Source organism: Urocampus carinirostris, chromosome 16, assembly GCF_059441175.1.
Source record: "Urocampus carinirostris isolate Australia breed hairy pipefish chromosome 16, RoL_Ucar_1.0, whole genome shotgun sequence".
NCBI lineage: Eukaryota > Metazoa > Chordata > Actinopteri > Syngnathiformes > Syngnathidae > Urocampus > Urocampus carinirostris.
Window position 1 is genome coordinate 35576710 of NC_142364.1, and position 23424 is coordinate 35600133.

Here is a 23424-nt window from a genome sequence, read left to right on the forward strand (position 1 = left end):
AACCTTAACCCTAACCCTTGACCTTACCTTAACTCTAACCTAACTCTTACCCTAACCCTGAACCCTAACCCTAACCTTTTATTTTTTTTAAATGTCATTTATGTCAAATTTTGACTTATTTTGGTTATGAAGACATGCCAAAATAAATAATTGGAATGTTATTTTATGATCTTTTATTTTGAAAATTCTCCAGACCACTATTTTAAATAGCTTAAAGCGATGTCTTGTGCATTTCATAGATGGTAGGTACTTCTATTGATTGAAGAATTGAAAAGTAAAAAATGGTCAAGGGGGGATGCGCTAGTAATACACTGGCGATCCAAGGGGGCGCCAGCCTGCAAAAGTTTGGGAACCATTGCTCTAACCCAACCATAATCCTAGCCGTAGTCCTAACCTTATTAGCTTTTTCCTACATTTTAGCCGTTTAGCAAGCTATTTGGCTAGCTTTCCACGTTTATTTGAATGCTATTTAGCTAAAATTTTACATTTTTTCGTAGTTGTCATGCTAAAATTTGGCCTTCTTTCTAGGTAGCTATATATCTTTAATTTTAGGTTTCTATCCGGCTATTTGGATGGATTTTTACACTTTTAGCTAGCTATGTAGCTACCTTATTAGCTTTGTATTTGTTGCATGCTATCTCATGAACATTTGACCTTTTTTTGCTAACTATCAAGCAATATTTGGGCGTTCTTTCTAGCCAGCTATCTAGCTCTGGTTTTAACTCTCTATCTGGCTATTTAGATCGCTTTTTACACTTTTAGCTGCTATCTAGCTACCTTATGAGCTTTGTAGCTAGCTATCTTTATACCTTTTTAGCTATTTAGCATGCTTTCTGACTTGCTTTTGCATTTTTTTGTATGCTATCTAAATATATAACATATATAATAATATATAACATTTGACCCTTTTCCTAGTTGTCATGCAAAATTTTGGCCTTCTCTTTAGATAGCTATATATCTTTAATTTTAGGTTTCTATCCAGCTATTCAGATGGCATTTTACTGTTTTAGCTAGCTGTTTAGATAACCTTTCAGCTTTGTAGCTGTCATGATTGCCCTGTTCCAAGCTCCAGTATCCTGTATCCATCCCTGACCCATGCTCCGTTATTCTGTATCCGTTATCAATCCCTGGTCCAAGCCCCATCATCCTGTATCTGGTATCCTGTATCGTTCAGTCCTGTCCGGTATCCTGCTTGTCCACCCCTGGCTTCCCGATTTCTCGTTCCGATTACCTGACTTGTTCTGATCTCTTTGTTCCTTTTTTGCGAGTTGACAAGTTAAATCTTGACCTCCTTTCTAGCTAGCTTTTAAGCTTACTATCAGACTATTTGGATGGATTTTTACTCCTTTAGTTAGCAATCTTGCTACTTTTTTTAGCTTTGTAGCTAACTATCAAGCTACTGTTCTGCTATTCAGAAAGCTATCTGGCTAGTTTTTTATATTTTTTATGCTATCTAGCTATTTTACCATTTTTGCTCGTTTTAAAGCTTCATGTTGGGCTACTTTCTAGGTAGCTTTCTAGCTTTTTTTTAAGCTTTCTATCGGCTATTTAGATGGCTTTTTATTCTTTTAGCCAGCTATCTAGTGCTCTATTGTTTTTTTTTTTACCTGTTTAACTTTCTAGCTAACTTTCAAGAAACCTTTATTAGCTATTTAGTAAGGCATTTAGCTAAGTGGCTATTGTAGATACAGTATATATATCAAATTGGATGCCCTTTGCACTAATAAATAACAAAAGTAGCTTGACGCTAGATGTAATTAGAGCATTACATGTGTTGAATGACAGACAAGGGCAACAAAAAAGCAGTGGCATGTTTTATATTGTAAAAAATGTCAAACAATTGAAAAAAAACAGAAGCACAATGCATAACATTACAGAAAACACGTAAATCAAATATTTCATGGTACTAACACAGTGTCTATTGTGGCATATCTTTATTTTGTTATAAAGACAATTTTTTAATGCAATGTGAGCACATTGCAATTACAGTATTAGGTTTAGTCTATTTTGAAGTAGTTTATGTTCAAAGTTAAAATTTCAATTTTCATGGTAAACGTGGTGGGCATTGTTTCAATAAAATGAAAAAAAAAACCTAAATCGATGTTCTGTAAGCAACAAATATGATAGGGAGCACATATCAAATATGGCATAAATGGGCTTACTACATCTTTTGCCTGTCCAAATGACACAATAATCCTGTCCTATTCACGTTTACATTATATGACTGCCTATGCAATCTTAAAAATATATATTTTTGGGGTAAAATTGGCATGTAATAATAACCGGAAATTCTGGACTACAGTGTGCATGTCCATTAAAAGCTGCATTTTGAAATTTAAGAATGAAACCATACTGTAGAAAATAGTACGAGATTGGTTGCTCCAGCAGTAATAAGCCACATTGCATTCACTTGTTTCTCGAGGATTAAGGGGAAGCTCAGCGACCTGATATTGACCTCAAAGATACAGAAAGAAAAGCTTAGCATTTTTGATTGATAACTTGCACTGCTGCTGAATTCGAATGTAGAAATTGAGGCCTTCATTTGTAGGTGAAAAAGTCGAAATATTGTGAGTATGCCGCACATATCATAGATAGATAAAGTACAGTCAAATCTACCGTTTTGTTCATGAATTTTATAAATAGTGTTGGCAAAAGGGTTCCTACAATTTTTTATAGGCAAATCAAGCACTTTTCATGCCCTTCAAGGCCATTTAAAAAAATAAATAAACCCAGTACCCCCAAAGGAAGAAATTTGGCACCAATCAAAACAATATTTTCTGTTGACTTTGATGACTAAAATAAAGTTGCTATCTTGCTGCTTGCACATACTTTGTGCTATTCAGGATGTTCCTATATACGATCTTTTTGTGTCAATGGGCTGCTATTAATTGACATGAATTCGTACATTCTGCCTCAACAATGCACACGCAGCTTGGCTCAGTCACTGACTACTGAGTGCATAAAATGCAGAAAAATAAGCCAAATTTGAACTCATATTTCTCAGAAGCAGAGTGCATTCAATCTTAGAGACTGCTGATGTTTTGCTTTTTGTTTCACTTATTTTAAATTACTTTTTTAGTGCGGGTTTAGTGGATCTGTGTCTAAATCGGTTAAAATAAAATAGTAAATACTTTTGTAAAAATTAGCTGTTTACCATATATTTATAGCACTGAAGAGTTAACATTTTTAATTTAAATTATCATTTTTTTTGCATTTTCAGGGTTTTTGTGTTTTTGTTTCACTTTCAATCTGTTCAGTGTGTGAAAAGCTGTGTTTCATGTGTTTTTCGGGATCCCCTGAAAAAAAGTATGAAATTATTAATTACAAAATAATTTGGTGTGTATTTTTTTATTATAATTTAAAATATATAATAAAAAAGAACCTTGAGATGTTTCGTAGCAAAATGAGCAGGCTCTTCTCAATGAGCTGAGCCAAAAAAGGCGGTTCTCTAAATGGAGATGTCCTCTTGGAGAGCCACACACATTTTTTATACTTCTACTTCATTTATTGCATTGTCTATACTCGATAGAGTTAGCCTGTCAAGAAATATGGCAATAGCAACAGTTTCAAGCAGTTTAAGCACTTCACCCAAAATTCAAGCACTTTTAAATCCATGAAAACAAAACATTAAAATTCAAGCATTTTCAAGCATTCAAAGCACCTTTACAAACCCTAATTAATGTTTCTAGACTGCACCACAGTGGTTTGTATTTAAAGCGCATGTGATGTGAAAAGAGCAGCTCGCTATTTTTCTCGGTTTAGCCATAAAAAAAGAAAAGCCACTCCGTATTGAAAGCCGCAGTGTTTAAAACACAGGTCCCAAACACACAATCCGGGGACCAAATGCGGCCCTCGGGGTAATAGTTTGTGGCCACTGCCTTAATATGAAAGTTAAAGGGATGCTGTTTATTATTTGACAACTAGACGTTGCTGTACTGTGTAGTGTCGTGGAACTCCAAATGAGTCCTGCAAAGCACAAAGGTTAAAAAACCTCAAAGCGACCAAAACAAACCGTGTTACCTTGAAAAAGAAGAGGAATAATTAGACAAAAAAACAAAGTAAAAAAGAAAAGCACCAAGTTTGAAAAAGACATCAATGAAAAAAAAGAAAAATTAAAAAAAGGAGAGAAAAGAAAGAAAAAAGAAAAAGAAACATTTCTTGTTTTTTGGAAGGGTAAGCAATATGGCAGACAACATAATCAGCTTCCTTTAGATGAGCCTGTTGTTGTGTTTAATAAACACAAATCTCTCGACCTACAAGTAATTAAAAAATACACACTTATAAGATAAGTTCATTTATTTTTGCACATTATTTGAATTTGAATTATTTTTTCAACAAGCGAATTTTTCTTCACCAATCGTTAGCACTAAACACTATACAGTCATTGGGAGTATGGATTATGGATAAATGATTGTTAGATTAACATATTCTTTTTTTTTAGATCTTATTTTTTATAAAATTATTTTAAAAGGCTGTTTAAGAACAGTGAGATGTTTTTATCAGTGCTTTTCTTTGTGGAAAATCCCATTTGGCACAACCACAGCTCGACCCTGTCTCTGGCGGCCACCAAGTAAATAGAGTTTGAGACCCCTGGTTTAAAATGTAGTGAAAAAGTATTGGCTTGTAGTCCGTAAATTAGAATAAGTAATATAATACAATTTCGTAAAAGCAGAGGCTTGGGGTAATCTTTGAGAATATGTGGTTAAGACAGGGGTCTCCAACCTTTTTCAAGCTGAGAGCTACTTTTTGTTTCTAGAAGAGTAAACACGTAGAGAAAAACTAAAAGGGAGCCAGATAGCAATCTAAAAGAGTTAAATAGTTTGATAGAAAAACAAACCTAGCTAATTTACTAGAAAGGAGGCCAAAATTTAGCTTGTTAACTAGCAAAATAGGAACAAGGTAAGCTTGATAGCATGCAAATAAAATGTAAAAAGCTAACCAGATAGCTTGTTAAATGGCTCATATTACCATATTGAGCCATATCTTGTTTTGTGGTTGTTCAAGATAAACTGCACTCAAATATATGATAACAGTAATCAGCAGTACAAATCTGTGTATGTAATGTGGTCATTAAACCACGAATAAGCTTTGCATAGAATTTCCCCTTTAAGTCCCAAACACAATAATAAACATTTTCACCTAAATAAATGTAAAGTATTGGTACATTCCTTCTGAAGGAAATATGTTGTACATGTAACAGAAATCAGTCAATATATAGGTAATCCCACCTTACATAAAAACTGTTCCGTGTGCTAAAAAAAAAATAATCTGTACAATTCTCTAGTATAGTTAATGTGATCCAAACACACATATCCATTTAAAACAGGGGTCTCTAACCTTTTTCAAGCGTTGACCTACTTTTTTTTACTAATTAGTGCAAAGGGCACCCAGTTTGATGTGAATTTGTAAGACAGCAACTTAGCTAGATGGCTTGCTGAATAGCTAAAACGTTTTCTTTATAGTTAGCTAGACAGGTAAACAGTAAAAAGTTATGTTTGATAACTAGCAAAAAAGATCAGATGTTAGGTAGATAACATGCAAAAAATGTAAAAACCTAATTAGATAGCTTGCAAAAAAAGGTTGTAAGCTAAAACGTTTGATGGCTGGCTAAAAAAACTGCACATTTTTTTTCTCATTCGCTTTATTAAACCCATACATTGGAATTTAGTTTGTTGTATTTTATGTCAAATAAATCAATTAAAGACAAATAAATACTTGTGTTTAATATATACATAGACTCTCATTCTACTCTCTTAATTAATTGCTAAAAAATAATCATCAATACTTGAATAGATTTCTTTTGTCCATGAAGTCTATAAACTGTAATTTCTTTATTTGAAATTCTAAAAAAAATGTATCATGTTATTACTATGCTATTATCAGTTTAATTCTTGGAAGTAAGGTCTAATAGACTCTGTCAACCACTAAAAATAATTTTACAAGTAAATCACACTGACCCCACACCGGTGAGCTATTTTCAGAACAGGTCCGCGGACACCAGGGTGAGGTGCACGCAGGCACCTCATCGGAGACCCCTGCTTTAAATTATGTCATCAAGGAGATGCGGCGTCTCGACCCAATCCAACGTGCGTGGTTCAGAAGCAGCCATGATCATGCACAAAAACTGTTTACCTGTCCTCCTATCAGTGGGATAAATAGTCGTGGGGGTGAATCTTAAGTTGTTTTCTACAAACTCACAGAGCTGCCGATACACTTGTGGGTATTCATGCTGCAAAAATACTCCCCGAATCCTTAACTCGCGTTGTATATGGATAAAACATATTTCTCTAGCCTTCCTTCCCTCTTCTCCTGTTTTGTCAATATCTGCAGTTCCTGGTGGTGGAGTTAGGATCAAGGTTTCCATCTCACCTTGTTTCACGTGAAGCTTTCTGTCAGGGCTAAAAGAAGCTAGAGCAACTTTTGCATATTTTCTTACTGCAGGAGTTTGGTTCCTTGGCGAAGGTCCATCAGAAATCTGTTCAGCGACAGCAACTGATACATTCAATACAAAACATTCATTTGGGTCATATTCTTTTCCAGCAGCTTGCAGTTCTTTACAGTACTCTCCCAGGTTGTCTTTAAAACTTTCAAGCTCTCTGAGAGACAAATATGTAGGTGACATAGGTAGACTATCAAGCCCCGCCTGCAAAAAGTTACTGGAAGACACAGTGTTTGGAAAGCCAAGGAAGAGTATGCCTCTCCCTCGAGAAAGATACCCGACTTTGGCGAGACGGGAAAAGGCTTTGTGGATTTCTAAAGTCTCACGACAATGTTTGATGATATGTCGACAAGAACTGCCAATTCTACCATAAACGCAACTTTCTTTATGAGCGTCCCAGTCTTCTCTGCGGCAGTTACGAGAGCAGTAATAGGTGTAACAACTGTGGCAGGATTTGAAGTAAAGGCAAGCATTGAACAGAGTCTCAGTTCGGCGGCATTTGTTGTTGGAACACATCATTGTATCGTCTTCGTCTGGGCTCTGATCCGGGGAACACTCTGCCGCACACTTAAGCGCATCGCTTGCCCTATCCGAATCTTGAAACGAATGGGGATTTATTCGTACTGACGTGGGTTGCTTGTCAAGTGGAGGTGGCCCTTCCACAATAGCCTCTGAGCTCTTTCTTGATAGAGATACTTCCTCTTCTTCATCAATTAGTTTTTTCAGCTGGTCTAGTATGTCCTCACTTGCTCTTCGACTGGGCGATCTGTAATCAGTCACAAGATCCGCTAGCAGTTCATCAAGTTGTTCAAGACTTTGCTGAAGAGAGTTGTCATGTGGCTTTTCTTTGGTTGAGGCATTAATGTCATATTCTATGCCATTAGAGTCCAAAATGTCCCAACTGGCAGACTTTCCTTCTTCCTTCCTAAGGTTGCTAGTACGAAATTCATTATCGGTGATTGTTATCTCAGGCGTTATTAACCAGCGCTTGCTCATTGGGTTCTTTGATATCGATGGAGGGCTTTGGTCAATCAAAGAGTTATCAGACAGAGACAAAGCTGCATAACGTCTTGGTGAAGTGGAGAGATTGACTACCACTGGCTGCGGTTTGTCATTTGAAGCCACTAGAGGTTTCCTTGGATCCAGATCATTACAACTCTGATGACGTTGAACTGGATGGGGTTGTTCCTTCTCTGAATGTGAGTTGAGAATATCATCCAGTGATCTTGAATAGGATTTAGAATCTGTGGCAATATTTTGTGATTCTGCAGAGGGGTTACAATACCAAGACATTGTTACATCTTCTTGTTGGACTCTGGCAGAAGCGGCTTGGGGTTCATATGTTGCTGGATTAGAGGAATATCCAGAAGCATATGAACTGTACAAATCGTTTGTGTGTGCCGAATCTATTCGCACATTTTTTTGGTTTTCTGTATAATGGGCCATTGCAGGCATATGGTGTTGTGGTGGCATGGTGTGTATGTCATGTGAATAATACAACTTTGGAGGAACACTCTGAATTTGATAAGATCTTGGATCATCCCAATGATAAATTCTTGACGTTTGTGGTTGTATGATATACGGTCCTGGCTCGTTTGCTGTGTAGAATTTTGGATACACTGATTGTAAATTGTATGGATAGTGTTCCATTTCATTGCAGTATGGTCTTGTTTTCATATCATGCATAGTTTGTCCTCTTTGATTATGTAAATACTGCACTTTAAAGGTTTGTTTTGTAGTATCTTGATCGTGATAATAAGATCTCGGCTGAGGGGCGGTTGTGGTAACAAATCTACCAGGGTCATCTTCATAAAACATCTGGATTGGCGTGTTAGGACTTGAATGAGTTCTGCTTCCCATTTCATATCCAGAAGGAACTTCTGTTGTATACTTATTTGGCAGACTGCAGGAATTTGGAGGAATTTGCAGATTCTCTTTACCAAACGAATCAGCTTCCATTGCTGTTCTAGAATATGAGAAGTGTCGGGGCACAGTCAGGCTCTTACCTCCCCAGTTGTTGTGTCTTTCCCAAGGAATTTGGGCCTGTTTCTTTCCAGCGTGATGTAAAGTTGGATTATTTGGCTTAATATCCATCCGACATCTAACGTGAGGGCTCATTGGTGGTTTATCGAATGGTGCCTCCTCGTACATATGAGCTGAATAATGAGGTGAATATCTATTCTTACTACTTATTTGAGGTTGCATTCCAACAGGATGTATTTCATGTAAATTAATTTTATTTGCTCTATGTGGGGATATATCAGTTCTCAGGTGCGATTCTCCAATGGTCCATTGTGAATCCCTTGTTCTTTGTCCTGAGGAAGGAAATGATATAGGAGTAAGATTAGTTTGGGCTCTGGTTGCACTTTTTGATCGAGCTCTTCTTTCGTGCTCACTGTTCATACGTGCATTAATAGGTTGCGATGTCAATCTATAGGTAAATATGTCTGGAGAAGAAAAGCGGTACTTCTGACGGTGGCCCAGGGCACCATGTCTGTCAGTCTTCTGTTTGTTTGGGGAATACATTGGATCTCTTCGTTTGGGGTACTGTAGAGAGTTAAATCCAAAGACAGGACATTGTTGTTTGTTGCCTTTGCCTTTAATGTTATCCAGTGTCCTATCATGAAAGGATGTACATTCGTTGGGTGGTTGCAGGTATTTGAATTGTGAAGAATTGGGAGTAACTTTAATGCCTTGATGCAAACTTGATGCCAATAGGTCAGGTGATCCTGTGAGTGTCATCTTTAAAGGACTCCTTTACTGTTCTTCATTTTGCTCAACATTTGTTGATGTTGCCTAAAAAAAAAGAATACATCGATATATAAAAAAACAAACATACATACACAATACAGTGCTGTTTAAAACAATAGCAGTGCAATGTGACTAACCGGAATATCCCTGGTTTTTAGAACATTTTCTATTGAGGCAACACCCAAAAACTGAATTCAAACTTCAGTACACATTAAAGACAGTAAAACATAATGGTGCGAGTATCAGGGTCTAGGCATGTTTTCCTACTCTGGGGTCCATTAATCGCATACCAGGGATCATCCTATTGTATATGTCAAGATACCTGATGAGGTTATGTTGACTTTTGCTGAATAGGACATGCCCTTGAAATTGGTATTCCAACAAGACAATGACCCCAAACACACCAGTAGATCATCAAAGTCTTTGTTCCAAACCATAATATTTAATGTCATGGAGTGGCCTGCCCAATCCCCAAATCTCAATCAAATCCAGAACTTGTGGAGTGATACCAAAAATGCTGCTTGTGAAGCAAAACCAAGAAATGTAAATTAATTGTAGAATGTTGTTAAGCAATCATGGAGTGAAATGACAACTGAAAGGTGCCACAAATTGGTTGACTCTATGGCACACAGATGTGAAGCAGTCATAAAACAAAGTGGTCGTGCAACAAAATATTAGGATTGCTGAAGCCTACCTTTTTTTGGAAATACAAAATAGTATTGAGTTTGCACAGTCAACAGCAGACAATGTTTTTTACACACCTCTTTGAACTATTTGCGAAATTGCAGCCTTCGGAGTGTGCCTATTATGAATGCTGGGTCTTGTTTGTTTTCTGAGAATCTACTGCACCTACTGGTAACCTGTTTGGCATATGTATCGATAAAAAATATACTAAAACCTGAAATATTGTGGTTAGTCACATTGCACTTATTTTAACAGCACTATATATACAGTACACATGTTAGCAAAACTATAAATATTATACAAACATACCTAAATAATAACTAAAAATGAATCACAGAAAACCCTATTGTAATGTACATTATCTGTGGAACTCCTAAATTATGTCTTCTCTCTCTCTCTCTCTCTCTCTCTCTCTCTCTCCTCTCTCTCTCTCTCTCTCTCTCTCTCTCTCTCTCTCTCTCTCTCTCTCTCTCTCTCTCTCTCTCTCTCTCTCTCTCTCTCTCTCTCTCTTCTCTCTCTCTTCTCTCTCTCTCTCGTCCTCTCTCTCTCTCTCTCTCTCTCTCTCTCTCTCTCTCTTCTCTCTCTCTCTCTCTCTCTCTCTCTCTCTCTCTCTCTCTCTCTCTCTCTCTCTCTCTCTCTCTCTCTCTCTCTCTCTCTCTCTCTCTCTCTCTCTCTCTCTCTCTCTCTCTCTCTCTCTCTCGTACCAGGAACAGAGACGGGACCCAATCGCATTCGTTTGACTCAGTTTTATTGAGAAGGAGGAAAGGACTTGCACCCACGATCTGGGGATCGTCGGTCACGGGTAGCAAATCGCTGGAAACGCAGAAGTGGCACTTCTGTGTCGAGCGCAGGCAATGACGAGAGTAAGGAAAAACAGATCGGTGGCCGGGATGGAGGAGCAAAAACACAAACGGGTCCAGAAAAACGGTCAGTGACGGGAATCAGACAAAACAACAGGGCAGGATAGAGTCAGGAGTCACAAGAGTTTACCTAACGTGTAGCGTAGGTTCACAAACGATCCAACGAGTGTTGGCAGGAAAGCGGGGGTTTCAAAAAGAGGAAGCAGCCAATCAGCGTCCGTGGCTGTTGGCGTCAACGGAGCAGACTCAGGTGCCCCGCATCAGTAATCATGACAGAACCCCCCCTCAAAGGACGGCTCCAGAAGTCCCCAAAAGAGAAAAACAAAAGAGTACCAACACCAAAAACAAAAGTAATTCACTGACCGAGTCGATGCCCCACAACAGCATCAGGCTGCCTCCAGTAGTCTAAAAACAAACAGGCACTCAAAAACCAAAACGGAAAACCAAAATTCAATATTCCACAGAGTGGACCGATGCCCCATCATCAGCATCCGGGACGTGGCAGAAGCAGGATCCGGAGGGGACTGGGCAGACCGGCAGGTGTTGCAGCCAGATGTCGCAGCCGGATGTCGCAGCCGGATATCGCAGCTGGGTGTTGCAGCCCGATGTCGCAGCCGGATGTCGCAGACGGGCAAGCAGGCAGACGGGCAGGCAGGCATCGGGACAGACTGGTGTCGAGACAAGCCAACGGGCGATCCGGGCTGGCAGGCAGATGGACATCGAGACAGGCGGGCAGACGGACGTCGAGACCGGTGGGCAGGCAGGCAGGCTGGCGAACCGGGCAGGCGGACAGACGGTTTAGGTGACAAGGCAGACGGACAATGAGTCGGGCAGGCGGACAGATGATGAGTCGGGCAGGCGGGCGGACGAGTCTTGCAGGCAGACGGACAAGCTAGACAGGCGGACGGGTGAATCAGGCAAGCAGACTGGCGTGGCAGGCCGATAAACAGGCATGGCAGGTGGACAGACGGGCATGGCAGGCCGGCGGACGGACGGGTCTGATAAGCAGACAGGCAAGCAGACAGGCATGGCAGGCCGACGGACTGGCAGGTGGACAGGTGAATCAGGCAAGCATACGGGCATGGCAAGGCGACAAACGGGCATGCCCGGCGGACAAACAAGCATGGAAGGTGGACAGACTGGCATGGCAGGCAGGTGGACGGACAAGTCTGACCGGCAGACAGGCAAGCAGACGGTAACCTCGGGCATTGCAGTAGTAGGCTGTGTGCAGACAGGTTTGGTGGCATTCATGCCCCCTCTCCAGAACCGCCCCCGTCCGCCAGTCGAAGTGAGGGTTGTGCTTAACCCGCCATGGGTTGACCGGGGGAAGAGAGCAGGTGGAAACTTATCCGCTCGCGGTGGTTCCCGAAGAGTCTCATTTCCACTAGCTCTTTAATTTGCGTTGTCGTGCCAAAAAGATGACCGTCCAGAGCTTGGACAGGAACTGGGGTTGGAAGGGGAACATGTTTTAACCCCATTCTCCGGGCTAAGGCTGTGTCCAGGATGTTGACTTCTGCGCCTGAGTCCACAAGGGCGAACAAGGACTGGGTTGACCCAGGACTCCGAAGGTGAACCATGAGCATTGGCCTTTCGGTTGGGGATATCGGGGTGTGGACTGAACTCAACCGGAAGACTCCAACCGTTCGGTGAGCTCCCCCTTTTGACGGGCAGGATGAAACCCGGTGTCCTCGCCCGCCACAGTACAGACAGTGACGTTCGTTTTACTCAGTTTTATTGAGAAGGAGGAAATTTGTTGTAATTTGTGTATGTTCACAAACGATCCGACAAGTGTTGTCAAGAAAACGGGGGTTTAAAAAAGAGGAAGCAGCCAATCAGCGGCCGCGGCTGTTGGCGCCGACGAAGCAGAATCAGTTGCCCCACATCAGTAATCATGACATTTATTGCTTCTCTCTTTTTCTTACTTTTTATTTCCTTCTCTTTCTTTCTTACTTTCTATTTCCCTCTCTCTCCTTCTTTCTTTATCTCTCCCTCCCTCTCTCTCTCTCGTTCTCTCTTTCTCTTTTTTTCTTTCTATTATCTCCAGAAAAAAAGCCGTCAATATTTTCATTTTCTTTCTTTTTTCTTTCTTACATTATGTATGTTAAGAAATAGACTATTGTTTTCTTGACAAAGCGCGTGTTACCATGGCAACAATGTTTCGCAAAACTGTTCGTGTGAAATTAAGAATAAACACTCTTTTCAATCAAGATGAGGAAGATTTTGTTCATGCCTGAGTGTGGTACGGAGAGGCCCACTTTTAGCACCCCTCCCTACCTGGGATACAGCTGCATTTAGCCTGCGAGGCAGAAGACAGAGCACCCACCCCTATTAGAAAATTAAAATTACAGAGACAGAGGCTGCGCTCATCAACAACCAGATCAAGGGGGTGATGGAGCACATCCCAGCTGCTTTTCAGACAGCTAACAGGAGATACCTGTCAGTCAGTGGAACTAAAACCAAAGACAATAAAGTCATTTCGTGTTTGACATCGACACGTTTCGAAAATGGGCCAAAAGCAACATTCAAATGGTGAATGTAATGTGGAATACGCAAATCAAAGACTGAAAGTCAACAACCTTCAAGAATACGTCTGCTTGAAGTTAGAGTCTTGTTAATACAAAGTGTAAATGTACTGAGGAAGATTGTTTAATTAATCTTACAAATGTATAAATGCTGTCTTATTTCCCTCGTATTCATAGATAGTGAACTTAGGTTTTAACTCAGGGGGGAAGTTTTGAGACATTCAGTAAAATAAAAGTTAAAACCTTGTTTTGTCCGAAATTGATGAAAAATTGTCTTCTGAATAAGCTCTCCATATAACTGTTTTTTGAGATTCAAATTACAAATTCGGACGGATATAAAAATATTACACAAAAGAAATGTTGTGATATAACAAAGTTACAATGTTTGTCAAATTGATTAACAAAAATCAATTTCACCAATCAAAAATAACCATTCACCATTAGATTATCGCCCACACTGAGAACATTTTTGGATGGTATTTTTCATTTTTGGCAAAATCATTCACTTTGAGCGTGAATTACCTGCTTTCTTTGCAAAATACTGTTGTTTTGAACAAATTTACTGACTGAAAAGATAATATATAGGTTATGATTTTTACAAAAGGCAAAGCAAAGAGTGAATCATAACAATAAAAACGATTTTTTTGCTGAATTGATAATTTAACAATCTACACTGGTCATTTGCCTCGAGGGGAATGGCCAACAGCAAGATAACACATTGAAAATCAAAAGAAAATGCAAATAAAAAGTGCATAGAAATTTTTTTCTCGAATATGATCAATCCACAAAAGAGAAAACACTCAATCACTTAAATCAGGGTTAATGATATTGACAAGAATAATGGTTAAACTGATTCAGTGACTTAAATTAGTGAAAAAGCAAAATTTGTGATTTAAAACTATCAATTTAAAAAATAAATTGTTTATCTTCGAGTTGGAGTTTTGGGATAATGCTCAAGATGGATATGGAAACTTATAGTGGGGATTTTGATTTTCACTTATAACAAATATAAAGACAACTTAAAAAAATATACGAATCTATAAATGAATTTGTTTTTTTTTAATTTGAGCCAGGAAAGTCATAACAAAGGGGGAATAAGATATGGTTTACATAAACCATTTAAAAAAAATTGAGTTCCTTCTAACTATCCTTTTTTCCCCAACTATAGCTTTCCATAAATATTAAATTCAACAGTATTCATTCAGTTTTCTCATCTATACAGGGGATGGTGACCTATGCTGATCAGATGACGGAGTTCTGTCAGCCCAGGGAGCGTCAAACTTAACTTTTCTTCAGCTTTTCTCATCCATACAGGAGATGGTGACCCCTGCTGAACAGATGACGGACTTCTGTCAGCCCAGGGAGCTTCAAACTTAACTTTTCTTCCCAAGGGCAGCGGTCAGGACTTTGGGGAGTGTGCCAGCACTCTTGCTGTCAGCTGTGTCCCCTACACACGTCCGCCACGAGACAGGAGGCTGTTATCTCAGGGAAGGAGTTAGCTTGCCACATCCGAAAAGAGGTGCAGTCCAATGTGGACAACTGGATGGTGTCACCTCATCTACAAGCAACACATCATCATGCCAGGAGGCGTGGGGGTGCCTAACGGTGGCCATGCTCATGAAAAACGGCATCAAAACCGCCAATGATGTCCTAATCAATTCTCCCGAAAGAATAGGAAAGCCAGTTAGTTGAACCAGGAGATTGGGTCTTGATAAAAAGCATAAAGAAACACACTGGCATTCACCTAAGTGGGAAGGGCCCTACCAGGTGTTGTTAACCACAGGCACAGCAGTAAAGATTGCAGAACGAAGCATATGGGTTCATTTGACACATTGTAAGAAAGTAATTAAATACAACTAAAATAACTATTTCTATCTTAGCATACGCCGTAACCGTCCTCATTTGCGTCATTGTAATAGCATTGTGGTACCTGCTGTAGAGCTGTAGTTCCTCAACGAAATTTTCAGAGGAAGTCTGGCTACAAAGGGGGCTGTAATTATAGTTTGCAGTCGTCTCAAACCAGTGAAGATTGTCCACAACTCTGGAAGTATTAGGAGGAATTGCAGATCTACAGGTTGAATGCTCATTTTAACACATATACAGCTATCTTAACCGCAAAAAAGGTGATAAAATAGTAATGACACAAATGTTGATGATGATAACCTGTCTCTGCATTTTCCTGATTTTTACTCAGATCCTGGTGATTATGACGGAAACCTCTAAGTAGAACAACTGTTGTTTTATTCATGATTTCTCTGTTGAAAATCGTAATGCAAAGTGACAGTTGAATGAAGTATTAATATCACCAGTTGGATAAACAAAGGGGGGAATGTTGGAATTAATATACATATATTTATCCTACAGTTGACATTAATATGTTATAAATGTTCTCAGCCCTTTTTGTATAGTTTTCAGCCGTAAGCTGTTCTTCAAGGCCATGAGTTGTTTTTTTTGTTTCTGTCTGTTTCACATTCCAGTGGGTGCACCCTGACCTGTGCATGCCATAACTCAAGTTGTTTTTCACCAAGAATCTTAATATTAGAAGGGAGGGTTCGGGGACTTGTTCAGAGTGAGGAGGAGATTTGTAACAGCCCGGTCTCCGTCGCTCTCATTATAATGATTAATAAAATAACCAATTCTCAATGACCGATTCTCTATGTCTTCTTTTATTTCAGAGTGTTTTATTAAAAATATTGGTGACTTAAACCTAACAGGCCAACAAGAAACGCTCTGTTGTATGGACATTTTTCTCAACTAATGACAATGCTAGGTGTCATTTGTGTGGTGAAGGGGCTACTGTGGCAACACCACAAGGTCACATAAACACATGAAAAAGCTCACCCTGAGCTCACCCAAGAAACTGAACATAAACCTGTAAATCAGTTGTCACTATGCAACAAGCCAATGTGAGACAACTGACACTTTATTTGCATTACTGACTTTATTTTAAATTACTGTGCGGGTATTTTAGGTTTGTAGTTGACATTGTCTCATCTCATCTCATTAGCCGTACCGCTTATACTTATTAGGGTCGCGGGGGGGTTGGAGCCCATCCCAGCCATCTCCGGGCAGTGGGCAGAACTGGTTGCCAGCCAATCGCAGGGCACACAGGGACAGACAACTCACTCGCTCAGTCATACCTAGGGACAATTTTGGACCGGCTAATTCACCTGAAATGCATGTCTTTGGAATGTGGGAGGAAAGCGGAGTGCCCGGAGGAAACCCACGCAAGCACGGGGAGAACATACAAACTCCGCACAGTAAGGCCGGGAGCTGGATTTGAACCTACGCAGGAGGTTCCCACGACCTCAGAACTGTGCCGCACAAGCGCTAACCACTGCGCCGCCGTGCTGCCTAGTGGACATTGTATTTTCCTTAAACGTCTTTTTTTTAAAGTTTACTCTTGACTTTTTTTCATTCGTCATAAAAGTATTTCTATTATTTTTATTATACTGAAAAAGACACATTTCTAGTGCACCGTGTTTCTCATAAGTTTAAATTAAATAAATGGGGTAGGGTGTATTTGTGATCATGACATTTGCACATGAAATGTATCGATATATCAAATTTAGTTCTTAAAAACAGGAACTTAATATATTATTTTCATTTTGAAAAGAAAAAATATGATATCAATACAAAAAAATACCAATACAGTAATACTATAATACAAAATACAACTATAGCTACAGTATTTCTACAGAAGTACTGCAAAATACATACATAATGCTACAATTATGTGACAAATAACTAAAAACACAACAGAACTACAACCATGGAAATACTTCAACAGAAAAATTCCAAAAGTATGACTACAGTCAAACTATAATACAAAAATACTTTTACAAAAATGATACAGAAACACTAGTCAAATACAACTAATGTAATTAGAACAACACAAAAATACTACTGCAGAAATTCTACAAAAAATACCAAAGAACTACTACAAAAATATTACTGCTGTTAAGTTTTGGGCTGTGGATGATGAAACCATGTAGACGGGGCAGAAACTTCAGGCAGAGGTTCTCAAAAAGAGGATGGTTTTAATTAATACAAATCAAAACCAAAGTACCAAATAAACAAGTGGACAGAAAACCAACTAAAAAAATGTCCAAACAAAAAACTAGAAACCAAACAAACTAAACAAAGTTCAAACTAAACAAGACTGAAACTGGAAATGGAAACTGCAAGGAATAAAGTAACAAAGTAACAAATAAACCTGGCATGGAAGAATAAATGACACTGAGGATGACAGAAAAACTCAAAATGAGTCAACAGTGTTTGCCGAACAAAAATATCCTTTTAAAGGGTTCAGGGTGATTGGGCACAGCTGCGTGATAATTTGACACACTGGTACTCAGTTCAAAACGCTATTTGGGGCCTTCTGGTGGTTGGAGATATGCCAGACCCTAATATAACCACCTCTTAAGGGCCGGATACCAGATGCCAACCTCCCCTGTTCTCTCAACAAGAAAAGGAGGTAGACATTCTGTCCACCCAAAACAATTTTTTACTGAGGCTGTGGTGATGAGATGGCTGAGGGTTGACCCTTGCCGGGACACAAAACACAGGCCTTCCCTTCGCTGCCAGGCCAGGTTACTCAGGCGCGGACGAGAAACCTTACCTTCGCTGCCAAGACAGTTTAGCCCGGCGCCCCCAAGGTGTCTTCCTCTCGCTGCCAGGAAAAGTAACCAGACACAGTCAAGGTGCCTTCTCCTCATGCTCCGTGTAGTCAAACTACACGGTATCCCAAAGGATAATGTATCTGACTGTGGTCCTCAGTTTGTATCCAAAGTATGACGGGCCTATTACAAAGGGATCGGGGCCAAGGTTACTCCGTAATCAGGGTACCATCGTCAGACCAACAGATGGATGGAGCTGACCAACCAGGCGGTCGTAGCTGACCTCCGATGTGTCGCCTCCCAACGACCCACTTCCTGGGCCACCTACCTTCCATTGGGTAAAGCACTCCCTGAAAACTATGGAGAGCTTGATCACTGGACTGTCCCCTTTGCAGTGTTCCCCGGGCTTTCAACCTCCTCGGTTTTCTCAACAAGAGCAGGAGGTAGCCATTCCGTCCACCCAAGCCCACCTCTGGTGTTGCTGGCGTGTTTAGAGGATCAGACGGGCAGCGCTCTAACATGCCACAGAGCATGCCCGTCACAGTGCCAATACCTGGAGAAAACCAGCACCTGTCTCCTAACCAGGACAGAAGGTTTGATGTTGGCCTGTGACCTCACCCTCCAAACCACTTAGACCTCCGCTAGAGAGATGGAACCCCGCTTCGTGGGACCCTTCAGGGTGAACGTATTATCAACCACTCTGCTGTACACTTCATCATCCCTGCGTACTTCAAGGTACACTCGGTCTTCCAAGTGTCCCAACTTGAAGCTGCGTCCTGCAGATCTCTAAACCCAGCTGAACACCAGCCTGGTTCTCCACGCACACATTCTAACGGCGACCAGGTCTGGCCAGAGGCTGTTGAATGTTTGTTGTCGGGGCCGGGGTTTCCAATACCTTTCAGATTGGTAGGGTTTTGCCCTGGAGAAGAGAAACTGGATCCCCTAGTCCTAACTGGCTGATCCGGAATTCCTTTGGGGGTTCTACAGGGCCAATCCCAGGGCGATCGGTCGGTCGTCAGTTGCCTCCCCTGAGGGGGGGTTGGCTACAGTTACATATGTTGTGTTGCCACTCTAGCGAGGCGAGCGATGGGGGTGTCGGGAACGGAAAAAACGGGTCGGTAGAAGAGCAAAAACGTGATTGGATCGGAAACAAGTCAAAAGCAAGGAGAGGAGAGTAGACATGGTCAAGATCAAAACAGGTCGTAATTCGGGACGGGAGAGCAGACGTGGTTGAGATCAAAACAGATCATATTGGGAGACAAACAGGAGCAAAAAAACAGGACAGGGGAAAAAATGGTTGCTGTGTAAAAACAGATTCGCAGACGGACCTGCAAAAGGGGACTGACAGGACCGAGATTAAAAACAGGGAGCCAATCTGTCAACAAGCTGCAGACGGTGCCACACAGGCGGGGCCAATTGGCACCATGGCAACCGTGACAAATTACTGCAAGTGCTATGAACAGAAATAGAAGTTGTTGTTTTTTTCAATCAAAACTTCGAGGGATAACAGAAGTATTGAAAATAATCTAACACAACTGTTTTTTTAAAAGGGGAGTAATGGAGCGACCCAGACGGATTACAAAATGATCAAATCAGAAATGCTTTTAGGTGGATTCTTTGTTTTATCCGTCAGCATTATTGTGTGTTTTGTGGTAAATATTTTACATGCTTGGATTCAGTGGACTTTCATGAATGTAAACACACCATATTTGGAGGGAATTGTGTCATGAGCAGAAGTTACCAGCACTTTTGGGTGAGTTACGCCGGCTTTATAGTTTTTGGGTATCTTGTTTCAGACTAATCGTGATGTTTCTGTTACACCCCAAGAGCACGCAGCTGGCAGCAATCTTAATCAGACCAGCTGCAGCCCATCCTCGTTAAGAAATCATAAGATAAATACAGTCCGTATCAGTCCTTCACTGCGTAATCGTAGACCAACATGCGCCTATATGCCTGCCCGACAGCTGCCTCATAAGGCCATCCTGCTGGATTTCAACACCATATCTCTCCTAAGGTACGGACTGGAGCTCAACCCGTCGCTAGTGATGTTATGAATGTATCTGGGGTTGCAAGTCATGCCCAGCATAAAAGGGGTGTGGTTAAATGGAGCCTGTATCGAGGTCTGTCTCGTTTCTTCCTCATGTCACCTGACCGAAGGTAAATGAGGCCCGTTTTTAGCCCTCACGTGACTGACTCGCGTCGTAATTTGCGCTCAATAAATAGGCGCAAAAACCCAGGAGGAGTCCTCCGCATGACCGTCTGACATGAGTCATTGCTGCGTTACTTCGTTACTATGTTTTAAATAAAACCCACATTTTTTATTGGAAATTAAGTTTTCTGAGCGAAAACGTTACATCTACTGACTTGTTCCTTACATATCTTGATGGATACGTGGTGGGTTCGGCAAGCACTGATGTGTACATAGTTGCACAGTATCTCCTGAGAAAAAAAAAACACAATGCACCCTAAAAACAGAGCTTTCTCAATGCTCGCTGACCCCGGCTAAATTATTATTTCGCTTTAAAGGAGCATAGGACATCAGTGACACGAAAAATCTTTTACACGCCCTATTGAGCTGACATACTGACCCAATTTTGCTCTTTAGCAAGCCATTATTTTTACATTTTTTTGTTTCTGTCTCTGTTGTATGTCTCTGTCTACATTGAGTCTGTACTGTACTGTACTGTATGCTGGGTGCACAGCAGCAGACAGGAAAAAGCTCCAGAGGATCATCAAAACAGCCCAGAGAATCGTCGGTTGCTCTCTGTCCAGTCTGGAGGACATTGCCTGCTCTCGCTACCTCAGCAGAGCAGAAAACATCATCAAGGACTTTTCTAACCCCGGCCACCACCTCTTCCTGCTGCCATCTGGCAAGCGCTACAGGTCACACAAAGCAAAAACAAACAGATATAGAGACAGTTTCTTCCCCACAGCCATTACCACCCTAAATAGACACCGCACAAAAAACTGAAAACTGTTGCAAAAAACTACCTCACACGAATGTAAAATGGTACTCACGTACATGCTGTCTGCACTGTTTGTTCACTGCTCAAAACAGACACTGCACAAAAAACTGAAAACTCGTGCCAACACTACCTCATACGAATATAATGGTACTCATGTCTATGTTCTTGCACATGTCGACTGCACTACGTTTACTGCTCACCTTGCACAATGTCTGACCATTTCCTTTTTCTGCACTATGATGTCTATGTTTGCACCAATGCATTTGCTGACAATTTTTTTGCACTATGATGACTTTGCACCAAATGCAATATTGCACAACCCTTACGATACCAACGGTATCACGACAACACTGTATGTAACATCCCACATGCCGACATTTCTTGTGCAAATATAATGTAAATTATAATTATAGCCTTATCCCCCTTGTTTTATAACCTTATCTTCTCTGTTCCTTATCTTCTTGGCTCATACCTCACTGTGAATGTGTAAAACTGGAGTGTCATGCCCAATTTCGTTGTCACAATATGTTAACCCATTTTGTAACAATGACAATAAAGGTATATTCTATTCTATTCTTCTATTTTACACTCCCCTCCCTGTTGTCTCTTTGTGTAACAAAAATAACACAACTTGATTACAAAACTAGATACACAATGATCATCAAACAAATCAGAAATGCTTAGTGCTTAAAAAATAATATAACAGATGTTATAACAGAAATGCTACAGAATACTACGACAATAATTATACAATGGAAATACTACAAAAATACAACTGCATAAATACTACAGTAATGCTACAATGTGGTGCTAGGAATCAAATGGACTGAACCATTTCAAGGCAGTGGAGTATTTCAGATGCTGAGTTGTTCACATTTGGTTTTGTAAGTTTTTTATAATTTATCTAGCGTTTTTCATATTTAAGACTAACCTGTCCCTTTTATCGGGGAAAGAGAGCTTTTAAAATGCTATAATTTGGGGGAAGTTTGGGTTGAATTTACTTGAACACCCTCAAAACGGGCTTGTTATGCCTATGCGCCGTCACGAATGGCAGCCACTCCAGCAGCTCCCGTGTTATTTTCGATTGTTCTCGATTGTTCTCAGCTCAGGGATGCTGCTGGAAATGTGAATTTCCCTTCGGGGATGAACAAAGTATCTATCTATCTATCTATGTTTTCAAGTATAAAAAGATGACTTAGAAAGAAATGACCAGCAGAAATCTTATCATATAAAACCACACAAACACACCCTGGGGCAGAGGCAAAACTTCAAGGCCACATCTGTATAAAACGAGCAAAATGCCAAGATGGTAGATATAAATCAACTACTTGGAATGGTTGGTGGTAGGGAGCTGTGGTACGCGACTTGGCTGCCAGAAGGTGTTAGAGGCCCAATGAAAGTAGATGTTTACTGATTTGGCTGGTATTTAAAGGGGGTGCCATGACACAAAACCTAGCTAAAGAAATATTGCAGATTTAAATTTGGTGTGACTTTATCTTCTAACGGCGAGCTGCTTTTTGTTCAACATATGCGATCTATATACAAAACATCGTGGTGACCTCTGGAAACATTATGATACCCCTTGAGAGAAATTAGTTTTTGCCGATGCATAACAGCAGCAAAATAAGAGGTTTCACAGTACTTTTCACAGTACTATTGACAAAAAGACAAATCTGGGTTGCAATTTGGCACTATTTTCCACACAATGGCTGCCCTGCAGCTGTCATCTCAAAAATATGGGGCTCACATTTAGTTATCTGTCCTCTAGGATTAAAGGAAATTGATACGACCTGGCATTGACGCCGATGATTCTGAAAGTTGGGTGTAACATTTTTGATAGATCTTGATGCTGTTCAATTTCGATGTATGAATTGAGGACTTTATTTGTTGGTGAAAAGGTTTGAATGTCATAAGTTGTAAATATTGAATGAGCTATTCTATTTGAATTGACCCATCCGCGATGCATTGAGCCCATTCAATTCGCTGAGTTGTTAGCATGTTAGCATTAGAATAATTTTTCAGCATGAAGAAGTTAACATTTAGCCATTAGCATCACTTTTTAGCATGTATCCATTAGCATAACTCATTAACATGAGGCCATTAGCATAATTTGTAAATATGAAGTCGTTAAAATATTGCCATTACCAAACTTTTTTTTAGCATGAAGAAGTTAGTATTTAGCCGTTAGCATCACTTTTTAGCATGTATCCGTTAGATTAACTCATCAACATGAGGCCATTAGCATAATTTGTGAATATGAAGTCGTTAAAATATAGCCATTACCAATTTTTTTTGCATGAAGCAGTTAGCATTTAGCCGTTAGCACCTTTTTTTAGAATGTAACCATTAGCAGAACTCATCAACACGTACCCATTAACATAGTTTGTAAATATGAAGTTGTTAAAATATAGCCATTACCAAATTTTTTTTAGCATAAAGAAGTTAGCATTTAGCATCACTTTATAGCATGTATCCGTTAGCATAACTCATTAACATAAGTCCATTAGCACAATTTGTAAATATGAAGTAGTTAAAACATTGCCATGACCAACATTTTTTAGCATGAAGAAGTTAACATTTAGC

At 40.1% G+C, this 23424-nt stretch overlaps 1 protein-coding gene across 2 annotated transcripts in view; it reads right to left on the minus strand.

Annotated features, from left to right (window-relative positions):
• Nucleotides 1-1917: 1917 nt before the first annotated feature.
• The window catches only part of ajm1 (apical junction component 1 homolog), a 33020-nt gene continuing 11513 nt past the window's right edge, over nucleotides 1918-23424 (minus strand). For both annotated transcript variants that reach the window (XM_088319642.1, XM_088319641.1), the window contains exon 2: nucleotides 1918-9235. In XM_088319642.1, coding sequence (XP_088175768.1) covers nucleotides 6041-9181 — 3141 coding nt within the window. In that variant the 5' untranslated portion in view covers nucleotides 9182-9235 and the 3' untranslated portion in view covers nucleotides 1918-6040. The remainder of the gene's footprint in view (nucleotides 9236-23424) is intronic.